The sequence below is a fragment of the Ascaphus truei genome, unplaced genomic scaffold, assembly GCF_040206685.1.
Source record: "Ascaphus truei isolate aAscTru1 unplaced genomic scaffold, aAscTru1.hap1 HAP1_SCAFFOLD_538, whole genome shotgun sequence".
In the NCBI taxonomy this organism is placed as follows: Eukaryota; Metazoa; Chordata; class Amphibia; order Anura; family Ascaphidae; genus Ascaphus; species Ascaphus truei.
Window position 1 is genome coordinate 151,242 of NW_027456869.1, and position 22,602 is coordinate 173,843.

Below are 22,602 nucleotides of genomic sequence, written 5' to 3' on the forward strand. Positions count from 1 at the left end.
AGCGGCGGGACTGCAACGCCTGTATATGGAGGGCCTGGAGACGTCGCACCAGTGCGCACTATATAACAAGCAAAGACCAGACTGATATTCCTGGGAGCGGCGGGACTGCAACGCCTGTATATGGAGGGCCTGGAGACGTCGCACCAGTGCGCACTATATAACAAGCAAAGACCAGACTGATATTCCTGGGAGCGGCGGGACTGCAACGCCTGTATATGGAGGGCCTGGAGACGTCGCACCAGTGCGCACTATATAACAAGCAAAGACCAGACTGATATTCCTGGGAGCGGCGGGACTGCAACGCCTGTATATGGAGGGCCTGGAGACGTCGCACCAGCGCGCACTATATAACAAGCAAAGACCAGACTGATATTCCTGGGAGCGGCGGGACTGCAACGCCTGTATATGGAGGGCCTGGAGACGTCGCACCAGCGCGCACTATATAACAAGCAAAGACCAGACTGATATTCCTGGGAGCGGCGGGACTGCAATGCCTGTATATGGAGGGCCTGGAGACGTCGCACCAGCGCGCACTATATAACAAGCAAAGACCAGACTGATATTCCTGGGAGCGGCGGGACTGCAACGCCTGTATATGGAGGGCCTGGAGACGTCGCACCAGCGCGCACTATATAACAAGCAAAGACCAGACTGATATTCCTGGGAGCGGCGGGACTGCAACGCCTGTATATGGAGGGCCTGGAGACGTCGCACCAGCGCGCACTATATAACAAGCAAAGACCAGACTGATATTCCTGGGAACGGCGGGACTGCAACGCCTGTATATGGAGGGCCTGGAGACGTCGCACCAGCGCGCACTATATAACAAGCCTAAGACCAGACTGATATTCCTGGGAGCGGCGGGACTGCAACGCCTGTATATGGAGGGCCTGGAGACGTCACACCAGCGCGCACTATATAACAAGCAAAGACCAGGCTGATATTCCTGGGAGCGGCGGGACTGCAACGCCTGTATATGGAGGGCCTGGAGACGTCGCACCAGCGCGCACTATATAACAAGCAAAGACCAGGCTGATATTCCTGGGAGCGGCGGGACTGCAACGCCTGTATATGGAGGGCCTGGAGACGTCGCACCAGCGCGCACTATATAACAAGCAAAGACCAGACTGATATTCCTGGGAGCGGCGGGACTGCAACGCCTGTATATGGAGGGCCTGGAGACGTCGCACCAGCGCGCACTATATAACAAGCAAAGACCAGACTGATATTCCTGGGAGCGGCGGGACTGCAACGCCTGTATATGGAGGGCCTGGAGACGTTGCACCAGCGCGCACTATATAACAAGCAAAGACCAGGCTGATATTCCTGGGAGCGGCGGGACTGCAACGCCTGTATATGGAGGGCCTGGAGACGTCGCACCAGTGCGCACTATATAACAAGCAAAGACCAGACTGATATTCCTGGGAGCGGCGGGACTGCAATGCCTGTATATGGAGGGCCTGGAGACGTCGCACCAGTGCGCACTATATAACAAGCAAAGACCAGACTGATATTCCTGGGAGCGGCGGGACTGCAACGCCTGTATATGGAGGGCCTGGAGACGTCGCACCAGCGCGCACTATATAACAAGCAAAGACCAGGCTGATATTCCTGGGAGCGGCGGGACTGCAACGCCTGTATATGGAGGGCCTGGAGACGTCACACCAGCGCGCACTATATAACAAGCAAAGACCAGGCTGATATTCCTGGGAGCGGCGGGACTGCAACGCCTGTATATGGAGGGCCTGGAGACGTCGCACCAGCGCGCACTATATAACAAGCAAAGACCAGACTGATATTCCTGGGAGCGGCGGGACTGCAACGCCTGTATATGGAGGGCCTGGAGACGTCGCACCAGCGCGCACTATATAACAAGCAAAGACCAGACTGATATTCCTGGGAGCGGCGGGACTGCAACGCCTGTATATGGAGGGCCTGGAGACGTCGCACCAGCGCGCACTATATAACAAGCAAAGACCAGACTGATATTCCTGGGAGCGGCGGGACTGCAACGCCTGTATATGGAGGGCCTGGAGACGTCGCACCAGCGCGCACTATATAACAAGCAAAGACCAGACTGATATTCCTGGGAGCGGCGGGACTGCAACGCCTGTATCTGGAGCCCGGGAGCAAATCCTCTGGTCGGACCATATCAGGTCGGATCAGGGTAACAGTGGCACCGGAGTCCAGCAAGCCGTCCGCTTGCCGATCTCCAATGGTCACCTTCCGCAGATGTTTCTGCCAGAAATCACTGGAATGCGGCCCGACTGGCTCAACCTGATGTCCCTCTGTCTTCACTGCTGGCTCCTGAGGGTCAAGCGCAGATCAGGGAGCAAGGCACACAGACGTGGAAGCACAAGGCAGGAGCAAGGCACACAGACGTGGAAGCACAAGGCAGGAGCAAGGCACACAGACGTGGAAGCACAAGACAGGAGCAAGGCACACAGACGTGGAAGCACAAGACAGGAGCAAGGCACACAGACGTGGAAGCACAAGACAGGAGCAAGGCACACAGACGTGGAAGCACAAGGCAGGGAGCAAGGCACACAGACGTGGAAGCACAAGACAGGGAGCAAGGCACACAGACGTGGAAGCACAAGACAGGGAGCAAGGCACACAGACGTGGAAGCACAAGACAGGGAGCAAGGCACACAGACGTGGAAGCACAAGGCAGGAGCAAGGCACACAGACGTGGAAGCACAAGACAGGGAGCAAGGCACACAGACGTGGAAGCACAAGGCAGGGAGCAAGGCACACAGACGTGGAAGCACAAGACAGGGAGCAAGGCACACAGACGTGGAAGCACAAGACAGGGAGCAAGGCACACAGACGTGGAAGCACAAGACAGGGAGCAAGGCACACAGACGTGGAAGCACAAGGCAGGAGCAAGGCACACAGACGTGGAAGCACAAGACAGGGAGCAAGGCACACAGACGTGGAAGCACAAGACAGGGAGCAAGGCACACAGACGTGGAAGCACAAGGCAGGAGCAAGGCACACAGACGTGGAAGCACAAGACAGGGAGCAAGGCACACAGACGTGGAAGCACAAGGCAGGGAGCAAGGCACACAGACGTGGAAGCACAAGACAGGGAGCAAGGCACACAGACGTGGAAGCACAAGGCAGGGAGCAAGGCACACAGACGTGGAAGCACAAGGCAGGGAGCAAGGCACACAGACGTGGAAGCACAAGGCAGGGAGCAAGGCACACAGACGTGGAAGCACAAGGCAGGAGCAAGGCACACAGACGTGGAAGCACAAGGCAGGAGCAAGGCACACAGACGTGGAAGCACAAGGCAGGAGCAAGGCACACAGACGTGGAAGCACAAGACAGGGAGCAAGGCACACAGACGTGGAAGCACAAGGCAGGAGCAAGGCACACAGACGTGGAAGCACAAGACAGGGAGCAAGGCACACAGACGTGGAAGCACAAGGCAGGGAGCAAGGCACACAGACGTGGAAGCACAAGACAGGGAGCAAGGCACACAGACGTGGAAGCACAAGGCAGGGAGCAAGGCACACAGACGTGGAAGCACAAGGCAGGGAGCAAGGCACACAGACGTGGAAGCACAAGGCAGGAGCAAGGCACACAGACGTGGAAGCACAAGACAGGGAGCAAGGCACACAGACGTGGAAGCACAAGACAGGGAGCAAGGCACACAGACGTGGAAGCACAAGACAGGGAGCAAGGCACACAGACGTGGAAGCACAAGACAGGGAGCAAGGCACACAGACGTGGAAGCACAAGACAGGGAGCAAGGCACACAGACGTGGAAGCACAAGGCAGGGAGCAAGGCACACAGATGTGGAAGCACAAGGCAGGGAGCAAGGCACACAGACGTGGAAGCACAAGGCAGGGAGCAAGGCACACAGACGTGGAAGCACAAGGCAGGAGCAAGGCACACCGACGTGGAAGCACAAGACAGGGAGCAAGGCACACAGACGTGGAAGCACAAGACAGGGAGCAAGGCACACAGACGTGGAAGCACAAGACAGGGAGCAAGGCACACAGACGTGGAAGCACAAGACAGGGAGCAAGGCACACAGACGTGGAAGCACAAGGCAGGGAGCAAGGCACACAGACGTGGAAGCACAAGGCAGGGAGCAAGGCACACAGACGTGGAAGCACAAGGCAGGGAGCAAGGCACACAGACGTGGAAGCACAAGGCAGGAGCAAGGCACACAGACGTGGAAGCACAAGACAGGGAGCAAGGCACACAGACGTGGAAGCACAAGGCAGGGAGCAAGGCACACAGACGTGGAAGCACAAGGCTACAACTAGTTATGCTCAGCAACGCAAGACAGGAACTGCAGGATCTTTAAAGCACACAGGAACCGGTCACGAGGGTCGGCACAGAGGCGCGGCCTCCGCGGAGGCAAGGATTGGCTGCAGGAGACAAGTGGGCTGTAAGTACTTGTCACGCAGCTGGGGAGCAGTGCACGACGTCATCTCGCGCGCGGCGGTCCGAGGGGGCGGAGCTAACCTCAGTAGCACTCTAGAAGAGCTGCGCGTGCTCTGTAAGCAGAGCGGGGGTGCGCGCATGCGCTGGTGCGAGAGACGAGGACTGCGAGACAACAGGTAAGGAGGGAACACGTCGCAGAGGTGACCGACTTTCTTAAAGAGATAGCATCTCCTTTCATGCTTGAACTCTGTAGACTTTGCAACATGGTTTTCTGCTGCAGGTTTGTGTACCCGCTGAGGGGTCTTCTATGCTCCCCTGGCTGGTATAGCCGATTTCTTGGGAGCCCCTTTCTCATCCATCAGGAGGCGACTGCACACATACTCGTCCGCCATCCTGGCAGCTTCCACATGGGTTTTAGGTTTACGGTCAAAGAACCATGACCTCACGTCCGCTCCTGGAAGATCAAGTCCAGCAAAGGGTGGTATTTTGTAGCACCACAACCCTCCACCCACTGAGTGCCGTGCCATGCAAGCACTATAGTTCACATAGGACTCCTTGGGATAACGTTCCCCTGTCCTGAACTTGCCTGGGTACACTTCTGGGGTGAGGGCATACTGCAACAGCAGCAAAGCTTTAACATGCTCGTAGTCATCCCGATCTTCACGTGGGATGGACTGCAGGGTCTGTTTAGCCAGTCCAGATAACAAGGGGTGCATGCGCAGCACCCAGTCCCGTTGTGGCACCCGGTATCTCAGACACTGAGTTTCAAAGTCTGCGAGGAACTGTTGCAGGGTACATGCAACCACACGCAGGGTTTCTTGATAAGGCTTATTTATTGAGCCATAAAAAATACAGCACACAAAAACAAAATAGCTTCTTTTCAGCATTCAAAAACAAAACAGCTCATCAATCATGTATCTTGAAAACAGACCTTAAATCAAGCTGTTCTCTCCAGAGTTTCAGGGTATCTCCCTGCTTCAGACAGCATACAAAAAGACAGACCTTATAGCAGTAATCTACTTCAGCATTTCAGTCCTCTCTCTTGACCAACTAGCCTGCATGTGTGTACAGCCTGGGGGTTTTAAAACACCTTGATGAGGCAGCTGGTATCAGACTAATTAAGCAGCCCTCTCACCTGAAACTTAACATCGTCACTGCTGCACTGCAAAACTAAACATAGGTCTGCCAGGTATATGGCTGGTGACGTCTATTCACCCTGTCACATTCCTCGCCTGTTAGTGTGTGGCTGGGGCCACGCACGGCTGAAGCCCGACCATCCACCCCTTCTCTAGAAAAGAAATCAGCATTTGCATTTTCTTTTCCAGGCCTGTGCTGAATCTCAAACGTGAAGGGTTGGAGGGCCATATACCACCTGGTCAATCTAGCATTGGAGTCCTTCATAGTATTTAACCACTTTAATGGAGCATGGTCTGTTACCAACGTAAAATGGACTCCCGCCAGGTAATGCCTCAAGGCCTCGATTTCCCACTTTACTGCGAGGCACTCCTTCTCAATTACTGAGTAGTTTTTTTCCCTTGGGAACAATTTCTTACTCAGAAAAAGGATCGGATGTTCCACTCCCTCAAACTGTTGTGAGAGCACTACCCCTAGCCCTATCTCTGAGGCATCGGTTTGCACGATAAAAGGCTTATCTAAGTCTGGGCTTCTAAGGACGGGACCCTCTGATAGACACCTTTTTACGTCCTCAAAGGCTCTCTGGCACTCCCTTGACCACACCACTTGTGTAGGGGCACACTTTTTTGTGAGGTCGGTTAATGGGGCTGCAACTTTGAGTAGTTGGGAATGATCCGCCGATAGTACCCTGCTAAACCCAGCAGAGAGCGTACCTGCGTTTTTGTTTGGGGGGTCGGAACTTCTTTCAGGGCAGCTACCTTGTCAACTAGTGGCCTTACTTTTCCACCTCCCACTGCATACCCTAAGTATTTGGTTTCCGCCTTACCCACGGCACATTTCTTAGGGTTTGGATGTGAGCCCTGCCTCTCTTAGAGATTTGAGGACCGCTTTCAGCCTATTTAGATGGGCCCGCCAGTGTTTACTATAAATGACAATGTCATCTAGGTAGGCTGTGGCATAATTCCTATGGGGCCTCAGTACCTTATCCATGAGTCTCTGAAATGTGGCTGGGGCTACATGCAGTCCAAATGGCATTGTCACAAACTGGTATAAACCCATGGGAGTGGCAAAGGCTGTTTTGCACTTGGACTTTTCCTCTAAAGGTATTTGCCAGTATCCTTTTGTTAAGTCCAGCGTGGATATATATTCCGCGTTACCAAGGGCGTCAATTAACTCATCCACCCTTGGCATCGGATATGCGTCAAACTTGGATACTGCATTGACTTTTCGGAGGTCCACACAACATCTTACCTTCCCATCGGCTTTAGGGACCATAATTAGTGGACTACACCACTCACTGCATGATTCCTCAATCACGCCTAAGTGTAACATTTCTTGTACCTCTACCAGGGCCCTACGGCTTTCAGGCAACCTGTAAGGACGAGAACGTACTTTTACCCCAGATGCTGTCTCTATCACATGTGAAACTAAATTAGTTTGCCCTGGTAAATCAGAAAAAACATCATGGAATTGTGTAATTATTTCTAACAAGTCCCCTTTTTGTTCAGAGGACAACTGTCTACCCATTGGGATTTTATCATCATCCAAGATGTTCTCCCGTGGGGGCTGAGGACCCAAGTCCGTTTCCTCCTCCACCGGGTGGATGAATAGAGACCGCTGCACCTTCCAGGGTTTCAGCAAGTTCACATGGTAAATTTGTTTACCCTTCCTGGACCCTGGTTGAGCGATCTCGTAATCCACATCACCCATACGGCGGAGTACTTCAAATGGGCCCTGCCATTTGGCTAGGAGTTTGCTCTCACAACTGGGTAACAATAACATCACCTGGTCTCCCGGTTGAAACACTCTCATGCGAGCATTCTGATTGTAATGTCCATCCTGACTGTCCTGGGCTGATCTAAGATTCTCCCTAGCAAAATGGCCGACCACATCTAGGCGCTTCCTAAGGTCTAGTACATATTGCAGGGTATTCTTAGAAGGGGACCGCTGTTCCTCCCAGGACTCCTTTAGGAGGTCTAGGATTCCCCGGGGGTTGGCGGCCAGACAATAATTCAAATGGAGAGAACCCTGTGGAGGCCTGGGGAACTTCCCGCACTGCAAACAGCAGAAAAGGGAGAAGTTCATCCCAGGCTCTCTTCTCTGAATCTACAAATTTTCTCAGCATCCCTTTTAGAGTTCGGTTAAATCTTTCCACCAATCCGTCAGTCTGTGGATGGTAGACCGATGTCCGAACAGACTTGACCTCTAGTAATTTGAAGACATCCTGCATCAGTTTAGCCTTAAAATTTGTACCTTGGTCTGTCAACATAACCTGGGGAAGTCCAACCCGTGAGAACAGCTCCAACAACTTGTTGGCTACTTGCTTCGCCGTTGCTGTCCTCAGGGAGAACACCTCAGGATATCTTGTTGCATTGTCGACTATTACGAGAATGAACCTGTGTCCTTTCGCAGAAGGTTCTAGAGGTCCTACCAAGTCTACACCAATCCTCTCAAAGGGAACGGACACCAAGGGTAGAGGAACCAAAGGGGCTGGTTTTTGTCCCTTCGGACTAGTTAGCTGGCACTCCGGACATGCTGCACATAACTTAGCAATATCACTATGCATCCCTGGCCAATAGAAGCGGAACGAAATACGGTCCAAGGTTTTATCTCTACCCAGGTGACCACCCCAAGGGACAGTATGGGCTAGGGTGACAGTTTTAACAAACGCCTTGGGAACCAATATTTGTCTGGTGACCTCCCCTGTTTGTGTCTGCTTGTTCACCCTATACAGGATATCATTCGACAATTCAAATGAGGGAACACCATTACCCCCTGTGCATTCAATATCTGGTCATCAATCTTTACCACTTTGTCATATTGTTTGGCCAGGACTGGGTCTTCCCTCTGCCTCTGGCGAAAATCAGGGAGACATGGCTCTGGTAAATCCCCAGGGCCTATCTCTCCCTCTTTCTGGCCATCCCCAGTCATGACTTGTGACTTATGCCTATTAGTATGGCCACCTTGAGTCCCAGATTTCTGCAACCAGTCCTGTTTGTCACAGCGTCTTTGCCTCTGAGTCTTTGGAACCCGGTGTCTACTGGGGAACAGGTCTGCCGAAAAGGGGAACAGTTTACCAGGTTTCTCCTGAGTCAAAGAATGAGGCTCCTCCTGAGAGACTGGAGCCATTAGGTTTGAAAAGAAAGGCCAGTTACGGCCAAGCAAAACGGGGGCAGGGAGCCAAGGAGCGACTCCTACTTCGATCCTGGCCTCCTGACCTTTTACCTGTAGCAGGATTTTGGCCGTCGGATACCATTTTACATCGCCGTGTATACACTCTATACTCCATGGGGAGTGAAAGGAAAGCACGTCAGGTGGTAACAGTTCCCGGAAGACCAGCGTTTTTCCAGAGCCTGAATCTACAAGGGCCAGGACGGTTTTACCCCCAATCTGGACTGGAAGTAACAAGGGTTTGCAACTTCCTCTGGGGAAGGCCGAGGCGACTGTCCTGCTGAAGGAACAATCCATCTGAGGACAGTCCACATGGCGGTGGCCTTGTTCTCCGCAGGCGGAACATGGAGAGGTTCCCTCGAAGGAGGGTGCCGCAGATAGCGCTCCGCTGGACCGGATACTGGAGACAAGGCATCTGATGGGTCCTGTGGGTGACGTCCTCGGAAGTTCCTCTCATTTGGTGACGAGCTGACATCAGGAAGGGGGTGAGGGTCTCGGCGGTGCCCGGCGTTTGGACCTCTTCCTTGTTGGAAGGACTGCTCCTTTTGTGGCACTTGGCGGTTGTGTATGGAGGGGCCGTAGTTTCCCCGTTGTTCTGATCTCCCTCTTTGAGTGTCCGCAAGTGCTGGTGAAATTGGATCCGTCAGGTCCAGGGCACTTGCCTGATCCTCGGCCCCAAGGAAGTTCTCAACGAGTCGGACCGCCAAAGCTAGGGTTTCAGCAGCGTGGCGTTTTACCCAAGAACGTGCGTAAGGGGGTATTATCTACAGGAATTGTTCCAAAACAACTTGCTCAAGAATTGCCTCCTTAGTGCGCTCCTCGGGTTGTATCCAGCGAGTACACAAGTCCAATAACCGCTGAGCGAGGACCCGGGGTCATATCTTAGCGGTGTACTTCATGTTCCGGAACTGCTGCCGGTAGGTCTCTGGGGTCAGACCTAAGCGATCCAGTATGGCGGCTTTTACTTGTTGGTAGTCCATTGCCTGATCTGCTGGGTGGCCCTGATTTGAGGCCTGGGCTTCTCCTATGAGGAGCGGGGCCAAAGCAGTTGCCCAGCGATCTGTAGCCCAGCCCTGAGCTTCGGCGACTCTTTCAAATGTCAATAAAAAAGCCTCTGGATCCTTGTTCGGAGCCATTTTCCTCAGGAGGACCGGGGGTTTGTTCGCAAGTTCTGGACTGGCAGACCGTGAGTCCAGGGTTAGCAAGTTCCGTAGCCCCAGGGACTACTGGAACTATAGGGACAATCCCTCCTGTACACCCCAGAGTCAGTCCTTCACCATTATCCTGGTGAGCACCCTCTCCCTCCCCTTGTCCATCTCCTTCCAGTGCTGGATTAATCTCCTGCCCCCCGGGCTAAAGTGTAATGACTGTGACTGCAGTGATGGGCTCCGTGCCCTCAGGGAAAGCAATGCCGGCTTCTTGCCTTTCCAAATCCTCCTCCAGTTCCACCTTTTGGTGCGCTGTGATATATGTATGTATGTTGTATGTTGTATGTGTGTGTGTGTGTGTGTGTGTATATATATAGAAAATAGAAGAAAAAAGCGCCCAATCCTAGTGCATTACTGTGCAAAAAATGGTTTAATTCCCAATAAAAGGCTCATAAAATGAACTCACAAACATAAAAGATAAAAAAGCATTGTATGAGTAATACTCATGCTCCAAAGGATCTGTAAGCGCTGCTGCTCTGCTCCGTGACACCACCGCATCCAGTACAGCCCTCGTGTATCTCTGCCAGCAGGAACTCACGTCATCAGGCTCCTCACAGTATTCTTTCCCCGGGAACACACCTTCTTTCTTCTAATTTCTTCTATTTTCTATGCAGGTGGAGAGGGAGGTCGTTGTGCCCTTTAAAGAAGCAGCCTTTTTCTTGTCAGTGCTTTTCTGTTTCTTGCATTTTTTGGACTTCATTTGGACTTCAAAGGATTTGTGACAAAAGTTTGTTATTGGGTCCACAGCACACCTTTTTATAACTATATATGCATTTGGTGAACGTATTGATTGCACAGTTAAATATTATTATTGTCATTTAGGTTTTTTATATATTTATACATTTTCTGATCATTTATTATTATACTATTGCTGTCACACCATACCCAAGCGCAGTCCTTTTCTGTATATATATATATATATATATATATATACATATACACACACAATAAATAAATATAGTATATGACACATACCTCCAGACAACTGGGACCGCTATGGGCACTCGGATAGTGCCACAGTATGCCAATCTGTTCTGCGCAAAACTGGAAAGTGATTTTCTTTCCCCCTGTCACTTGAAACCCCTTATATACCTTTGGCACATCGATGACATCCTCCTGATTTGGACCTCTGGTGAACAGGACCTCATACAGTTCCATGAGAACTTCAATATGTTCCACCCGACCATCAACCTCAAACTCACCCATTCCCCGGACGAAGTACATTTCCTAGACACCACCATCACTATAAAGAACAACCAACTACAGACTTCTGTATACCGCAAACCTACAGACAGAGCCAGCTATTTGAGGGACAACAGCTTCCACCCGACACACACTAAGCATGCAACCATCTACAGTCAAGCCATACGATACAACCGGATATGCTCCGACACAGCATACAGAGACCAGCGGATTAAAGCCTTGAGATCGGATTTCTTAAACCGTGAATACAACCACAGAATTGTAGACCAGCAAATCCACAAAGCCACCAGAATACCAAGAAGTGATCTCCTTGAATACAAACAGAAGGAGACAAGCGACAGGGTACCTTTGGTGGTCACATATAACTCACACCTAGGAGCCCTACGCAAGATCGCCAGGAAACTACAACCCATCCTCCAGGAAGATACAAGACTGCAACAGGTCTTCCCTAAAGCACCCTTATTATCATACAGACAACCCCATAATCTCAAGAATATTATGGTGAGGAGTAAAGTATTCAACAGTACAACTGAATGCGGGACAAAACCATGCCAGGACCCAAGATGCAAAACCTGCGCAATGCTCTACACAGCGGACACAATACAAATACCACACAGGAATCGGGAATACAAAATCAGAGGAAGGTTCACCTGTTCCTCCAGCAATGTCGTGTACCTCATCATGTGCATGAAATGCCCAGGGGGGCTGCTACTACACAGGTGAGACAGGGCAGGGGCTAAACAAGAGAATGAACCTGCACCGCCACAGCATCACACGCGGAACAAGAGACAGTCCTGTTGGCGAACATTTCTCTGACACACACATAAATGGCCATAAGATGAACGATCTGAGGGTTGCCATACTCAAAGGTAATCTCAGAACACTGAAAGAGAGATGGCTGCATGAATACAAATTTATGTAACTGTTCGGGACACTTAGCGGTGGCCTAAACCGAGTCCGTAGTTTCATGAGTCACTACCCTGACACCAGAGAACTCTCTTCCCATGAGTGCTAAAGACCATGTCTGTACATACTGCGCTATATGAATGCACACACAGCTCTCACATGTCTCTTACACATACACGTACAACGTAATTCTATCCCTATATACCAATAGGGACCACATAGTATCTACACACACTAATAGTAATGCAACACCCTCTTACATTTCTACACCTACCCACAGCATTGGTATACACTCCCACTCCACACACACCTTTTTGTGACGCGCTGTATACACAGTGGGCGCTTTATAAATTTATATTTACACACACACACACTCTTACATCACTAACATTCAGGGACCATTTAACACCTTAAGTAATAAATCGCATACTGCACAGGGGGGAGGGGTAGGCTTCAGTCACAGATAACATCCCAGGATGCACTGTTTGTAAGTAAAAACCTTTCTTGCTTTATTCATTGTAACATCGCCGGAAGAAGAGATCAGTGTATCTCGAAAGCTCGCACAAATAAAAGCATTTCGTTAGCCACAGAATGGTATCATCTATTTGTTTTTGACTATTATGCTCGGCTAACACGGTACAGATACCTCTACATGTATATATACAGTGGTCGACAAATCACCAAAAAATCTATTCGCCGAACAAAAAAATCTACTCGCCACCTAGTACCACACGTGTGCTGCTTGGGCCAATAGGAGCTCGCCACGATGTTAAATCCACTCGCCCGGGGCGTGCAAATGTATAGGTTTGTCGAACACTATATATATGTGTGTATATATATAATATACAGTGTTCGACAAACCTATACATTTGCTCGCCCCGGGCGAGTGGATTTAACCCCCGGGCGAGTAAATATTGGCCCAAGCAGCACACGTTTGGTACTAGGTGGCGAGTAGATTTTTTGGTGATTTGTCAACCACTGATAATATATATAGTCAGTAGGGTAAGAGTGTTGCACACACAGCCTCCTCAATAATCCTGATGCTTGTCACATAGAGCATAAGATAAACATATAGTTACCAGAACCAGTCCGATGACAGAGAGACAGCACGCACAGGATAGAAATGCAAAATAAATTGTAACCGGTTACTGTGTCCTGTGTGTTCTTAAATACAATTTATTTTGCATTTCTGTGCTGTCTCTCTGTCATCGGACTGGTTCTGGTAACTATATTTTTTATATATATTTATAGGGTTATGGTGGGTAAAAAAAAGTGGCAAAAACCCTCCACAGTAAGGCATATATCAAATGGAAATATAACTGTATGTTCATTTGCATGTCTTAGACAGGTCTGCAGTCCTGCCTTTCACCATTATCACCCAGCATACAGCGCTTCCACTGCAGCAAGGGATTCTGGGAAATGACATGCAAATGAGAACACAGTGCCACCTTTTGTCTCAAACTCACATTACAGGGTTGTTCATGTAATGTGAGCTTGAGATAAAAGGTGACACTGTGTTCTCATTTGCATGTCATTCCCCAGAATCCCTTGCTGCGGTGGAATTGCTTAGTGATAATGGGGAAAGACAGGGTTGCAGACCTAAGACATGCAAATGAACATACAGTAATATTTACATTTGCTATATATTTATTTATATATATATATATATATATACACACACACAAGTGCGCTGTAATATGTACTGTATATATACGGGGTGCGCTGTAATATGTACTGTATATATACGGGGTGCGCTGTAATATGTACTGTATATATACGGGGTGCGCTGTAATATGTACTGTATATATACGGGGTGCGCTGTAATATGTACTGTATATATACGGGGTGCGCTGTAATATGTACTGTATATATACGGGGTGCGCTGTAATATGTACTGTATATATACGGGGTGCGCTGTAATATGTACTGTATATATACGGGGTGCGCTGTAATATGTACTGTATATATACGGGGTGCGCTGTGTCTTCTGTCTGTTTCCTGGAGATCCGGCTGGGTGAGTGGAGCGTCTATAAGACGCATGGAGGTGATCCTACCAACAAGAGGGAGAGTCTGCACGGCAGGGACTTTACTTTGTGTGCGTGTGCGTGTGCGTGTGCGTGTGCGTGCGTGTGTGTGTGTGTGTATATATACATACAGTGGTGTGAAAAAGAAAGTGCACCCTCTCTGAATTCCCTGGTGTTACATATCAGGACATAATAACAATCATCTGTCCTTAGCAGGTCTTAAAATGAGGTAAATACAACCTCAGATGAACAACAACACATGACATATTACAGTGTGTGTGTGTGTGTGTGTGTGTGTGTGTGTGTGTGTGTGTGTGTGTGTGTACACATGACATATTACACCGTCATGGTTTATTTAACAAAAATAAAGCCAAAATGGAGACGCTATATGTGAAAAACTAAGTACACCTTATGATTCAATAGCTTGTAGAACCACCTTTAGCAGCAATAACTTGAAGTAATCGTTTTCTGTATGACTTTATCAGTCTCTCACATCGTTGTGGAAGAATTTTGGCCCACTCTTCTTTACAACGTTGCTTCAGTTCATTGGGGTTTGTGGGCATTTGTTTATGCACAGCTCTCTTAAGGTCCAGCCACAGCATTTCAATCGGGTTGAGGTCTGGACTTTGACTGGGCCATTGCAACACCTTGATTCTTTTCTTTTTCAGCCATTCTGTTGTAGATTTGCTGGTGTGCTTGGGATCATTGTCCTGTTGCATGACCCAATTTCGGACAAGCTTTATTTGTTGGACAGATGGCCTCATATTTGACTCTAGAATACTTTGGTATACAGAGGAGTTCATGGTCGACTCAATGACTTCAAGGTTCCCAGGTCCTGTGGCTGCAAAACAAGCCCAAATCATCACCCCTCCACCACCGTGCTTGACAGTTGGTATGAGGTGTTTGTGCTGATATGCTGTGTTTGGTTTTCACCAAACGTGGCGCTTTGCATTATGGCCAAACATCTCCACTTTGGTCTCGTCTCTCCAAAGGACATTGTTCCAGATGTCTTGTGGTTTGTTCAAATGCACCTTTGCAAACCTGAGCCGTGCTGCCATGTTCTTTTTAGAGACAAGAGGCTTTCTCCTGGCAAGCCTTCCACACAAACCATACTTGTTCAGTCTTTTTCTAATTGTACTGTCATGAACTTTAACATTTAACATGCTAACTGAGGCCTGCAGAGTCTGAGATGTAACTCTTGGGTTTTTTGCAATTTCTCTGAGCATTGTACGGTCTGACCTTGTGGTGAATTTGCTGGGACGTCCACTCCTGGGAAGATTGGCAACTGTCTTGAATGTTTTCCACTTTTGAATAATCTTTCTCACTGTAGAATGATGGACTTTAAATTGTTTGGAAATGGCATTATAACCCTTCCCAGATTGATGGGCAGCAACAATTGCTTCTCTAAGATCATTGCTGATGTCTTTCCTCCTTGGCATTGTGTTATCACACACCTGAATGCTCCAGACCAGCAAACTGCTAAAACTTTGTCTCTTATAGAGGTGGTAACACTTGCTGATGATCAATTAATCAAGGGCATTTGATTAGCAGCACCTGTCTGCTACTTAGCATCTTAATTCCTATGGAAGCAGTAAGGGTGTACTTAGTTTTTCACACATGGCTTCTCCATTCTGGCTTTATTTTTGTTAAATAAATCATGACACGGTGTAATATGTCATGTACACACACACACACACACACACACACACACACACAGTGTAATATGTCATGTGTTGTTGTTCATCTGAGGTTGTATTTACCTAATTTTTAGACCTGCTAAGGAACGGATGATTGTTATTATTCCCTGATATGTAAACCAAGGAATTCAAAGAGGGTGTACTTTCTTTTTCACACCACTGTATGTATACATCAATAGTGGGGAAACTATTTGAAGGTTTAATACGGGATAATATTCAGGAATACTTAATGGAAAACAAAATTATTAGTAATAGTCAGCATGGATTTATGAAGGATAGATCTTGCCAAACTAACCTTATTTGTTTCTTTGAGGAGGTAAGTAGGAATTTAGACCAGGGTAATGCAGTTGATGTGGTCTACTTAGATTTTGCAAAGGCTTTTGATACGGTTTCACACAAGAGGTTGGTGTACAAAATAAAGAAAGTTGGACTCAGTAATAATATATGCACCTGGATTGAAAACTGGTTGTAGGACAGACAACAGAGGGTTGTCATAAATGGAACTTTTTCAGGTTGGGCTAAAGTCGTGAGTGGAGTACCTCAAGGATCGGTACTGGGACCCCTGCTTTTTAACTTGTTTATTAATGACCTTGAGGTTGGGATCGAGAGCAAAGTCTCCATCTTTGCTGATGATACTAAATTGTGTAAGGTAGTAGAATCAGAGCAGGATGTAATTTCTCTTCAGAAGGACTTGGAGAGACTGGAAACCTGGGCAGGTAAATGGCTAATACAGATAAATGTAAGGTTATGCATTTGGGATGCAAGAATAAAAAGGTGAATTACAAATTAAATGGGGATAAATTGGGGGAATCCTTGATGGAGAAGGATTTAGGAGTGCTTGTAGACTGCAGGCTTAGCAATAGTGCCCAATGTCATGCAGTAGCTGCAAAGGCAAATAAGATCTTATCTTGCATCAAACGGGCAATGGATGGAAGGGACGTAAACATAATTATGCCCCTTTACAAAGCATTAGTAAGACCACACCTTGAATATGGAGTACAATTTTGGGCACCAATCCTAAGAAAAGACATTATGGAACTAGAGAGAGTGCAGAGAAGAGCCACCAAATTAATAAAGGGGATGGACAATCTAACTTATGAGGAGAGGCTAGCTAAATTAGATTTATTTACATTAGAAAAGAGGCGTCTAAGAGGGGATATGATAACTATATACAAATATATTCAGGGACAATACAAGGAGCTTTCAAAAGAATATTCATCCCACGGGCAGTACAAAGGACTCTGGGCCATCCCTTAAGGTTGGAGGAAAGGAGATTTCACTAACAACAAAGGAAAGGGTTCTTTACAGTAAGGGCAGTTACAGTGTGGGATTCATTACCCATGGAGACTGTGATGGCAGATACAATAGATTTGTTAAAAAAAAAAGGTTGGACATCTCTTTAGAAAGGAAAGGTATACAGGGATATACCAAATAAGTATACATGGGAAGGATGTTGATCCAGGGATTAATCCGATTGCCAATTCTTGGAGCCAGGAAGTATTTATTTTTCCCCTTAATGGGGTTTTTTTGTTTGCCTTCCTCGGGATCAATAAGTAAGTATAGATATAGGATAAAGTATCTGTTGTCTAAATTTAGCATAGGTTGTACTTGATGGACGTACGTCTTTTTTCAACCTCATCTACTATGTAACTATGTAACTATATACTGTATGTATAAAGCTGTGACACACATACTGACCGTGTGCTGTTACGTGTTAAATGTATGTTCTGTGTCTGTGTTTCAGTGGTCGGGCGTGTTGTGAGCAGACCGCACTCCTTGCAGAACTCCGAGCTCCTCCTGTCCCCGTATTACCCGGCACTGCTGTACCCCGCAGAGTCACGTGGTACAGACACGCATGTGCAGAGCGGGACACATGTGCAGAGCGTGACTCGGGGGCAGAGCACTGTGCAGAGCGAGTCGCATGTGCAGAGAGAGACGCATGTGGAGAGAGTGGTGCAGAGCGCAGTGCAGGGCGAGACTCAAGGGCAGAGCACGATGCAGAGCGGGACTCAGGGGCAGAGCGCAGTGCAGGGCGAGACGCAGGGGCAGAGCACGGTGCAGAGCGAGACTGAGGGGCAGAACACGGTGCAGAGCAAGACTGAGGGGCAGAGCACGGTGCAGAGTGAGACTCGGGGGCAGAACACGGTGCAGAGCAAGACTCCGGGGCACAGCGAGAATCACGGGCAGTACGTGGGGCAAAGGGAGCAGAGCGCGGTGCAGAGCGGGACTCAGGGGCAGAGCGCAGTGCAGGGCAAGACGCAGGGGCAGAGCACGGTGCAGAGCGGGACTCAGGGGCAGAGCGCAGTGCAGGGCAAGACGCAGAGGCAGAGCACGGTGCAGAGCGGGACTCAGGGTCAGAGCGCAGTGCAGGGCGAGACGCAGGGGCAGAGCGGGACTATGGGGCAGAGCGCAGTGCAGGGCGAGACGCAGGGGCAGAGCGGGACTATGTGGCAGAGCGAGGTGCTGTCACAGACCCCGGATGACCTTGCTCCGGTGTGGAATTTGAGGGTCGGTGACTCTCTGATGATGGCTGAGGACACACGGTCAGGCAGGAGGTCCCTGCAAGAGGTGGAGGTCTCCCTGCATCCGGCAGAGCTACGTTTCCTGCAGGAATATCAGCACGAGCTGCTGGCCATGATGGACGAGGTGATAATCGTACCGCTGGAGGGAGGGAACAAGACTGGCTTCAGAGTGAGTGTCACCTGTCACCTCCCACACTGTCACATCATCTCATGTACTGTCACCTCCCACACTGTCACTGTCACATCATCTCATGTACTGTCACCTGTCACCTCCCACACTGTCACTGTCACATCATCTCATGTACTGTCACCTCCCACACTGTCACTGTCACATCATCTCATGTACTGTCACCTGTCACCTCCCACACTGTCACTGTCACATCATCTCATGTACTGTCACCTCCCACACTGTCACATCATCTCATGTACTGTCACCTGTCACCTCCCACACTGTCACTGTCACATCATCTCATGTACTGTCACCTCCCACACTGTCGCATCATCTCATGTACTGTCACCTCCCACACTGTCACATCATCTCATGTACTGTCACCTGTCACCTCCCACGCTGTCACTGTCGCATCATCTCATGTACTGTCACCTCCCCCACTGTCGCATCACCGCATGTACTGTCACCTATCACACTGTCGCATCATCGCATGTACTGTCACCTCCCACACTGTCACTGTCACATCATCTCATGTACTGTCACCTCCCACACCGTCACTGTCACATCATCTCATGTACTGTCACCTCCCACACTGTCACATCATCTCATGTACTGTCACCTCCCACACTGTCACATCATCTCATGTACTGTCACCTCCCACACTGTCGCATCATCTCATGTACTGTCACCTCCCACACTGTCGCATCATCGCATGTACTGTCACCTCCCACACTGTCGCATCATCTCATGTACTGTCACCTCCCACACTGTCGCATCATCGCATGTACTGTCACCTCCCACACCGTCACTGTCACATCATCTCATGTACTGTCACCTGTCACCTCCCACACTGTCACTGTCACATCATCTCATGTACTGTCACCTCCAATACTATCACTGTCACATCATCTCATGTACCGTCACCTCTCACGCTGTCACTGTCACATTATCTCATGTACTGTCACCTGTCACCTCCCATACTGTCACTGTCACCTCCCATACTGTCACTGTCACATCATCTCATATACTGTCACCTGTCACCTCCCACACTGTCACTGTCAAATCATCTCATGTACTGTCATCTGTCACCTCCCACGCTGTCTCTGTCACATCATCTCATGTACTGTCACCTCCCACACTGTCACATCATCTCATGTACTGTCACCTGTCACCTCCCACACTGTCACTGTCACATCATCTCATGTACTGTCACCTCCCACACTGTCACTGTCACATCATCTCATGTACTGTCACCTCCCACACTGTCACATCATCTCATGTACTGTCACCTCCCACACTGTCACTGTCGCATCATCTCATGTACTGTCACCTGTCACCTCCCACACTGTCACTGTCACATCATCTCATGTACTGTCACCTATCACCTACCACACTGTCACATCATCTCATCCATTGTCACCTCCCACGATGTCACTGTCACATCATCTCATGTACTGTCATCTGTCATCTCCCACACTGTCACTATCACATCATCTCATGTACTGTCATCTGTCACCTCCCACGCTGTCACTGTCACATCATCTCATGTACTGTCACGTGTCACCTCCCACACTGTCACATCATCTCATGTACTGTCATCTCCCACACTATCACTGTCACATCATCTCATGTACTGCCATCTGTCAAATCCCACGCTGTCACTGTCACATCATCTCATGTACTGTCACGTGTCACCTCCCACACTGTCACATCATCTCATGTACTGTCAACTGTCACCTCCCACACAGTCACATCATCTCATGTACTGTCACCTCCCACACAGTCACATCATCTCATGTACTGTCACCTCCCACACTGTCACTGTCACATCATCTCATGTACTCACCTGTCACCTCCCACACTGTCACTGTCACATCATCTCATGTACTGTCAACTGTCACCTCCCACACAGTCACATCATCTCATGTACTGTCACCTGTCACCTCCCACACTGTCACTGTCACATCATCTCATGTACTGTCACCTCCCACACTGTCACATCATCTCATGTACTGTCACCTGTCACCTCCCACACTGTCACTGTCACATCATCTCATGTACTGTCACCTCCCACGCTGTCACTGTCACATCATCTCATGTACTGTCACCTGTCACCTCCCACACTGTCACTGTCACATCATCTCATGTACTGTCACCTCCAATACTATCACTGTCACATCATCTCATGTACCGTCACCTCTCACGCTGTCACTGTCACTGTCACATCATCTCATGTACTGTCACCTCCCACACTGTCACATCATCTCATGTACTGTCACCTCCCACACTGTCACTGTCACATTATAGCATGTACTGTCACCTGTCACCTCCCACACTGTCACATCATCTCATGTACTGTCACCTCCCACACTGTCACTGTCGCATCATCTCATGTACTGTCACCTGTCACCTCCCACACTGTCACTGTCACATCATCTCATGTACTGTCACCTATCACCTACCACACTGTCACATCATCTCATCCATTGTCACCTCCCACGCTGTCACTGTCACATCATCTCATGTACTGTCATCTCCCACACTATCACTGTCACATCATCTCATGTACTGCCATCTGTCACCTCCCACGCTGTCACTGTCACATCATCTCATGTACTGTCACGTGTCACCTCCCACACTGTCACATCATCTCATGTACTGTCAACTGTCACCTCATCTCATGTACTGTCAACTGTCACCTTCCACACAGTCACATCATCTCATGTACTGTCACCTCCCACACAGTCACATCATCTCATGTACTGTCACCTCCCACACTGTCACTGTCACATCATCTCATGTACTGTCAACTGTCACCTCCCACACAGTCACATCATCTCATGTACTGTCACCTGTCACCTCCCACACTGTCACTGTCACATCATCTCATGTACTGTCACCTGTCACCTCCCACACTGTCACATCATCTCATGTACTGTCACCTGTCACCTCCCACACTGTCACTGTCACATCATCTCATGTACTGTCACCTCCCACACTGTCACTGTCACATCATCTCATGTACTGTCACCTGTCACCTCCCACACTGTCACATCATCTCATGTACTGTCACCTCCCACACTGTCACATCATCTCATGTACCGTCACCTCCCACACTGTCACTGTCACATCATCTCATGTACTGTCACCTCCCACACTGTCACTGTCACATCATCTCATGTACTGTCACCTGTCACCTCCCACACTGTCACATCATCTCATGTACTGTCACCTCCCACACTGTCACTGTCACATCATCTCATGTACCGTCACCTCCCACACTGTCACTGTCACATCATCTCATGTACTGTCACCTGTCACCTCCCACACTGTCACATCATCTCATGTACTGTCACCTCCCACACTGTCACTGTCACATCATCTCATGTACTGTCACCTGTCACCTCCCACACTGTCACATCATCTCATGTACTGTCACCTCCCACACTGTCACATCATCTCATGTACCGTCACCTCCCACACTGTCACTGTCACATCATCTCATGTACTGTCATCTGTCACCTCCCACACTGTCACTGTCACATCATCTCATTTACTGTCACCTCCCATACTGTCACTGTCACATCATCTCATGTACTGTCATCTGTCACCTCCCACACTGTCACTGTCACATCATCTCATTTACTGTCACCTCCCACACTGTCACTGTCACATCATCTCATGTACTGTCACCTCCCACACTGTCACTGTCACATCATCTCATGTACTGTCACCTCCCACACTGTCACTGTCACATCATCTCATTTACTGTCACCTCCCATACTGTCACTGTCACATCATCTCATGTACTGTCATCTGTCACCTCCCACACTGTCACATCATCTCATGTACTGTCACCTCCCACACTGTCACATCATGTCATGTACTGTCACCTCCCACACTGTCACTGTCACATCATCTCATATACTGTCACCTGTCACCTCCCACGCTGTCACTGTTATCATCTCATGTACAGTCACCTTCCACACTGTCACATCATCTCATGTACTGTCACCTGTCACCTCCCACACTGTCACTGTCACATCATCTCATGTACTGTCACCTCCCACACTGTCACTGTCACATCATCTCATGTACTGTCACCTGTCACCTCCCACACTGTCACTGTCACATCATCTCATTTACTGTCACCTCCCATACTGTCA

At 49.1% G+C, this 22,602-nt stretch overlaps 1 protein-coding gene across 5 annotated transcripts in view; it reads left to right on the plus strand.

The window, feature by feature from the left end:
• The window catches only part of PARP10 (poly(ADP-ribose) polymerase family member 10), a 103,764-nt gene that overhangs the window by 45,128 nt on the left and 36,034 nt on the right, over window positions 1-22,602 (plus strand). For all 5 annotated transcript variants that reach the window (XM_075584313.1, XM_075584312.1, XM_075584315.1 and 2 more), the window contains one exon: window positions 17,490-18,436. In XM_075584313.1, coding sequence (XP_075440428.1) covers window positions 17,490-18,436 — 947 coding nt within the window. The remainder of the gene's footprint in view (window positions 1-17,489; window positions 18,437-22,602) is intronic.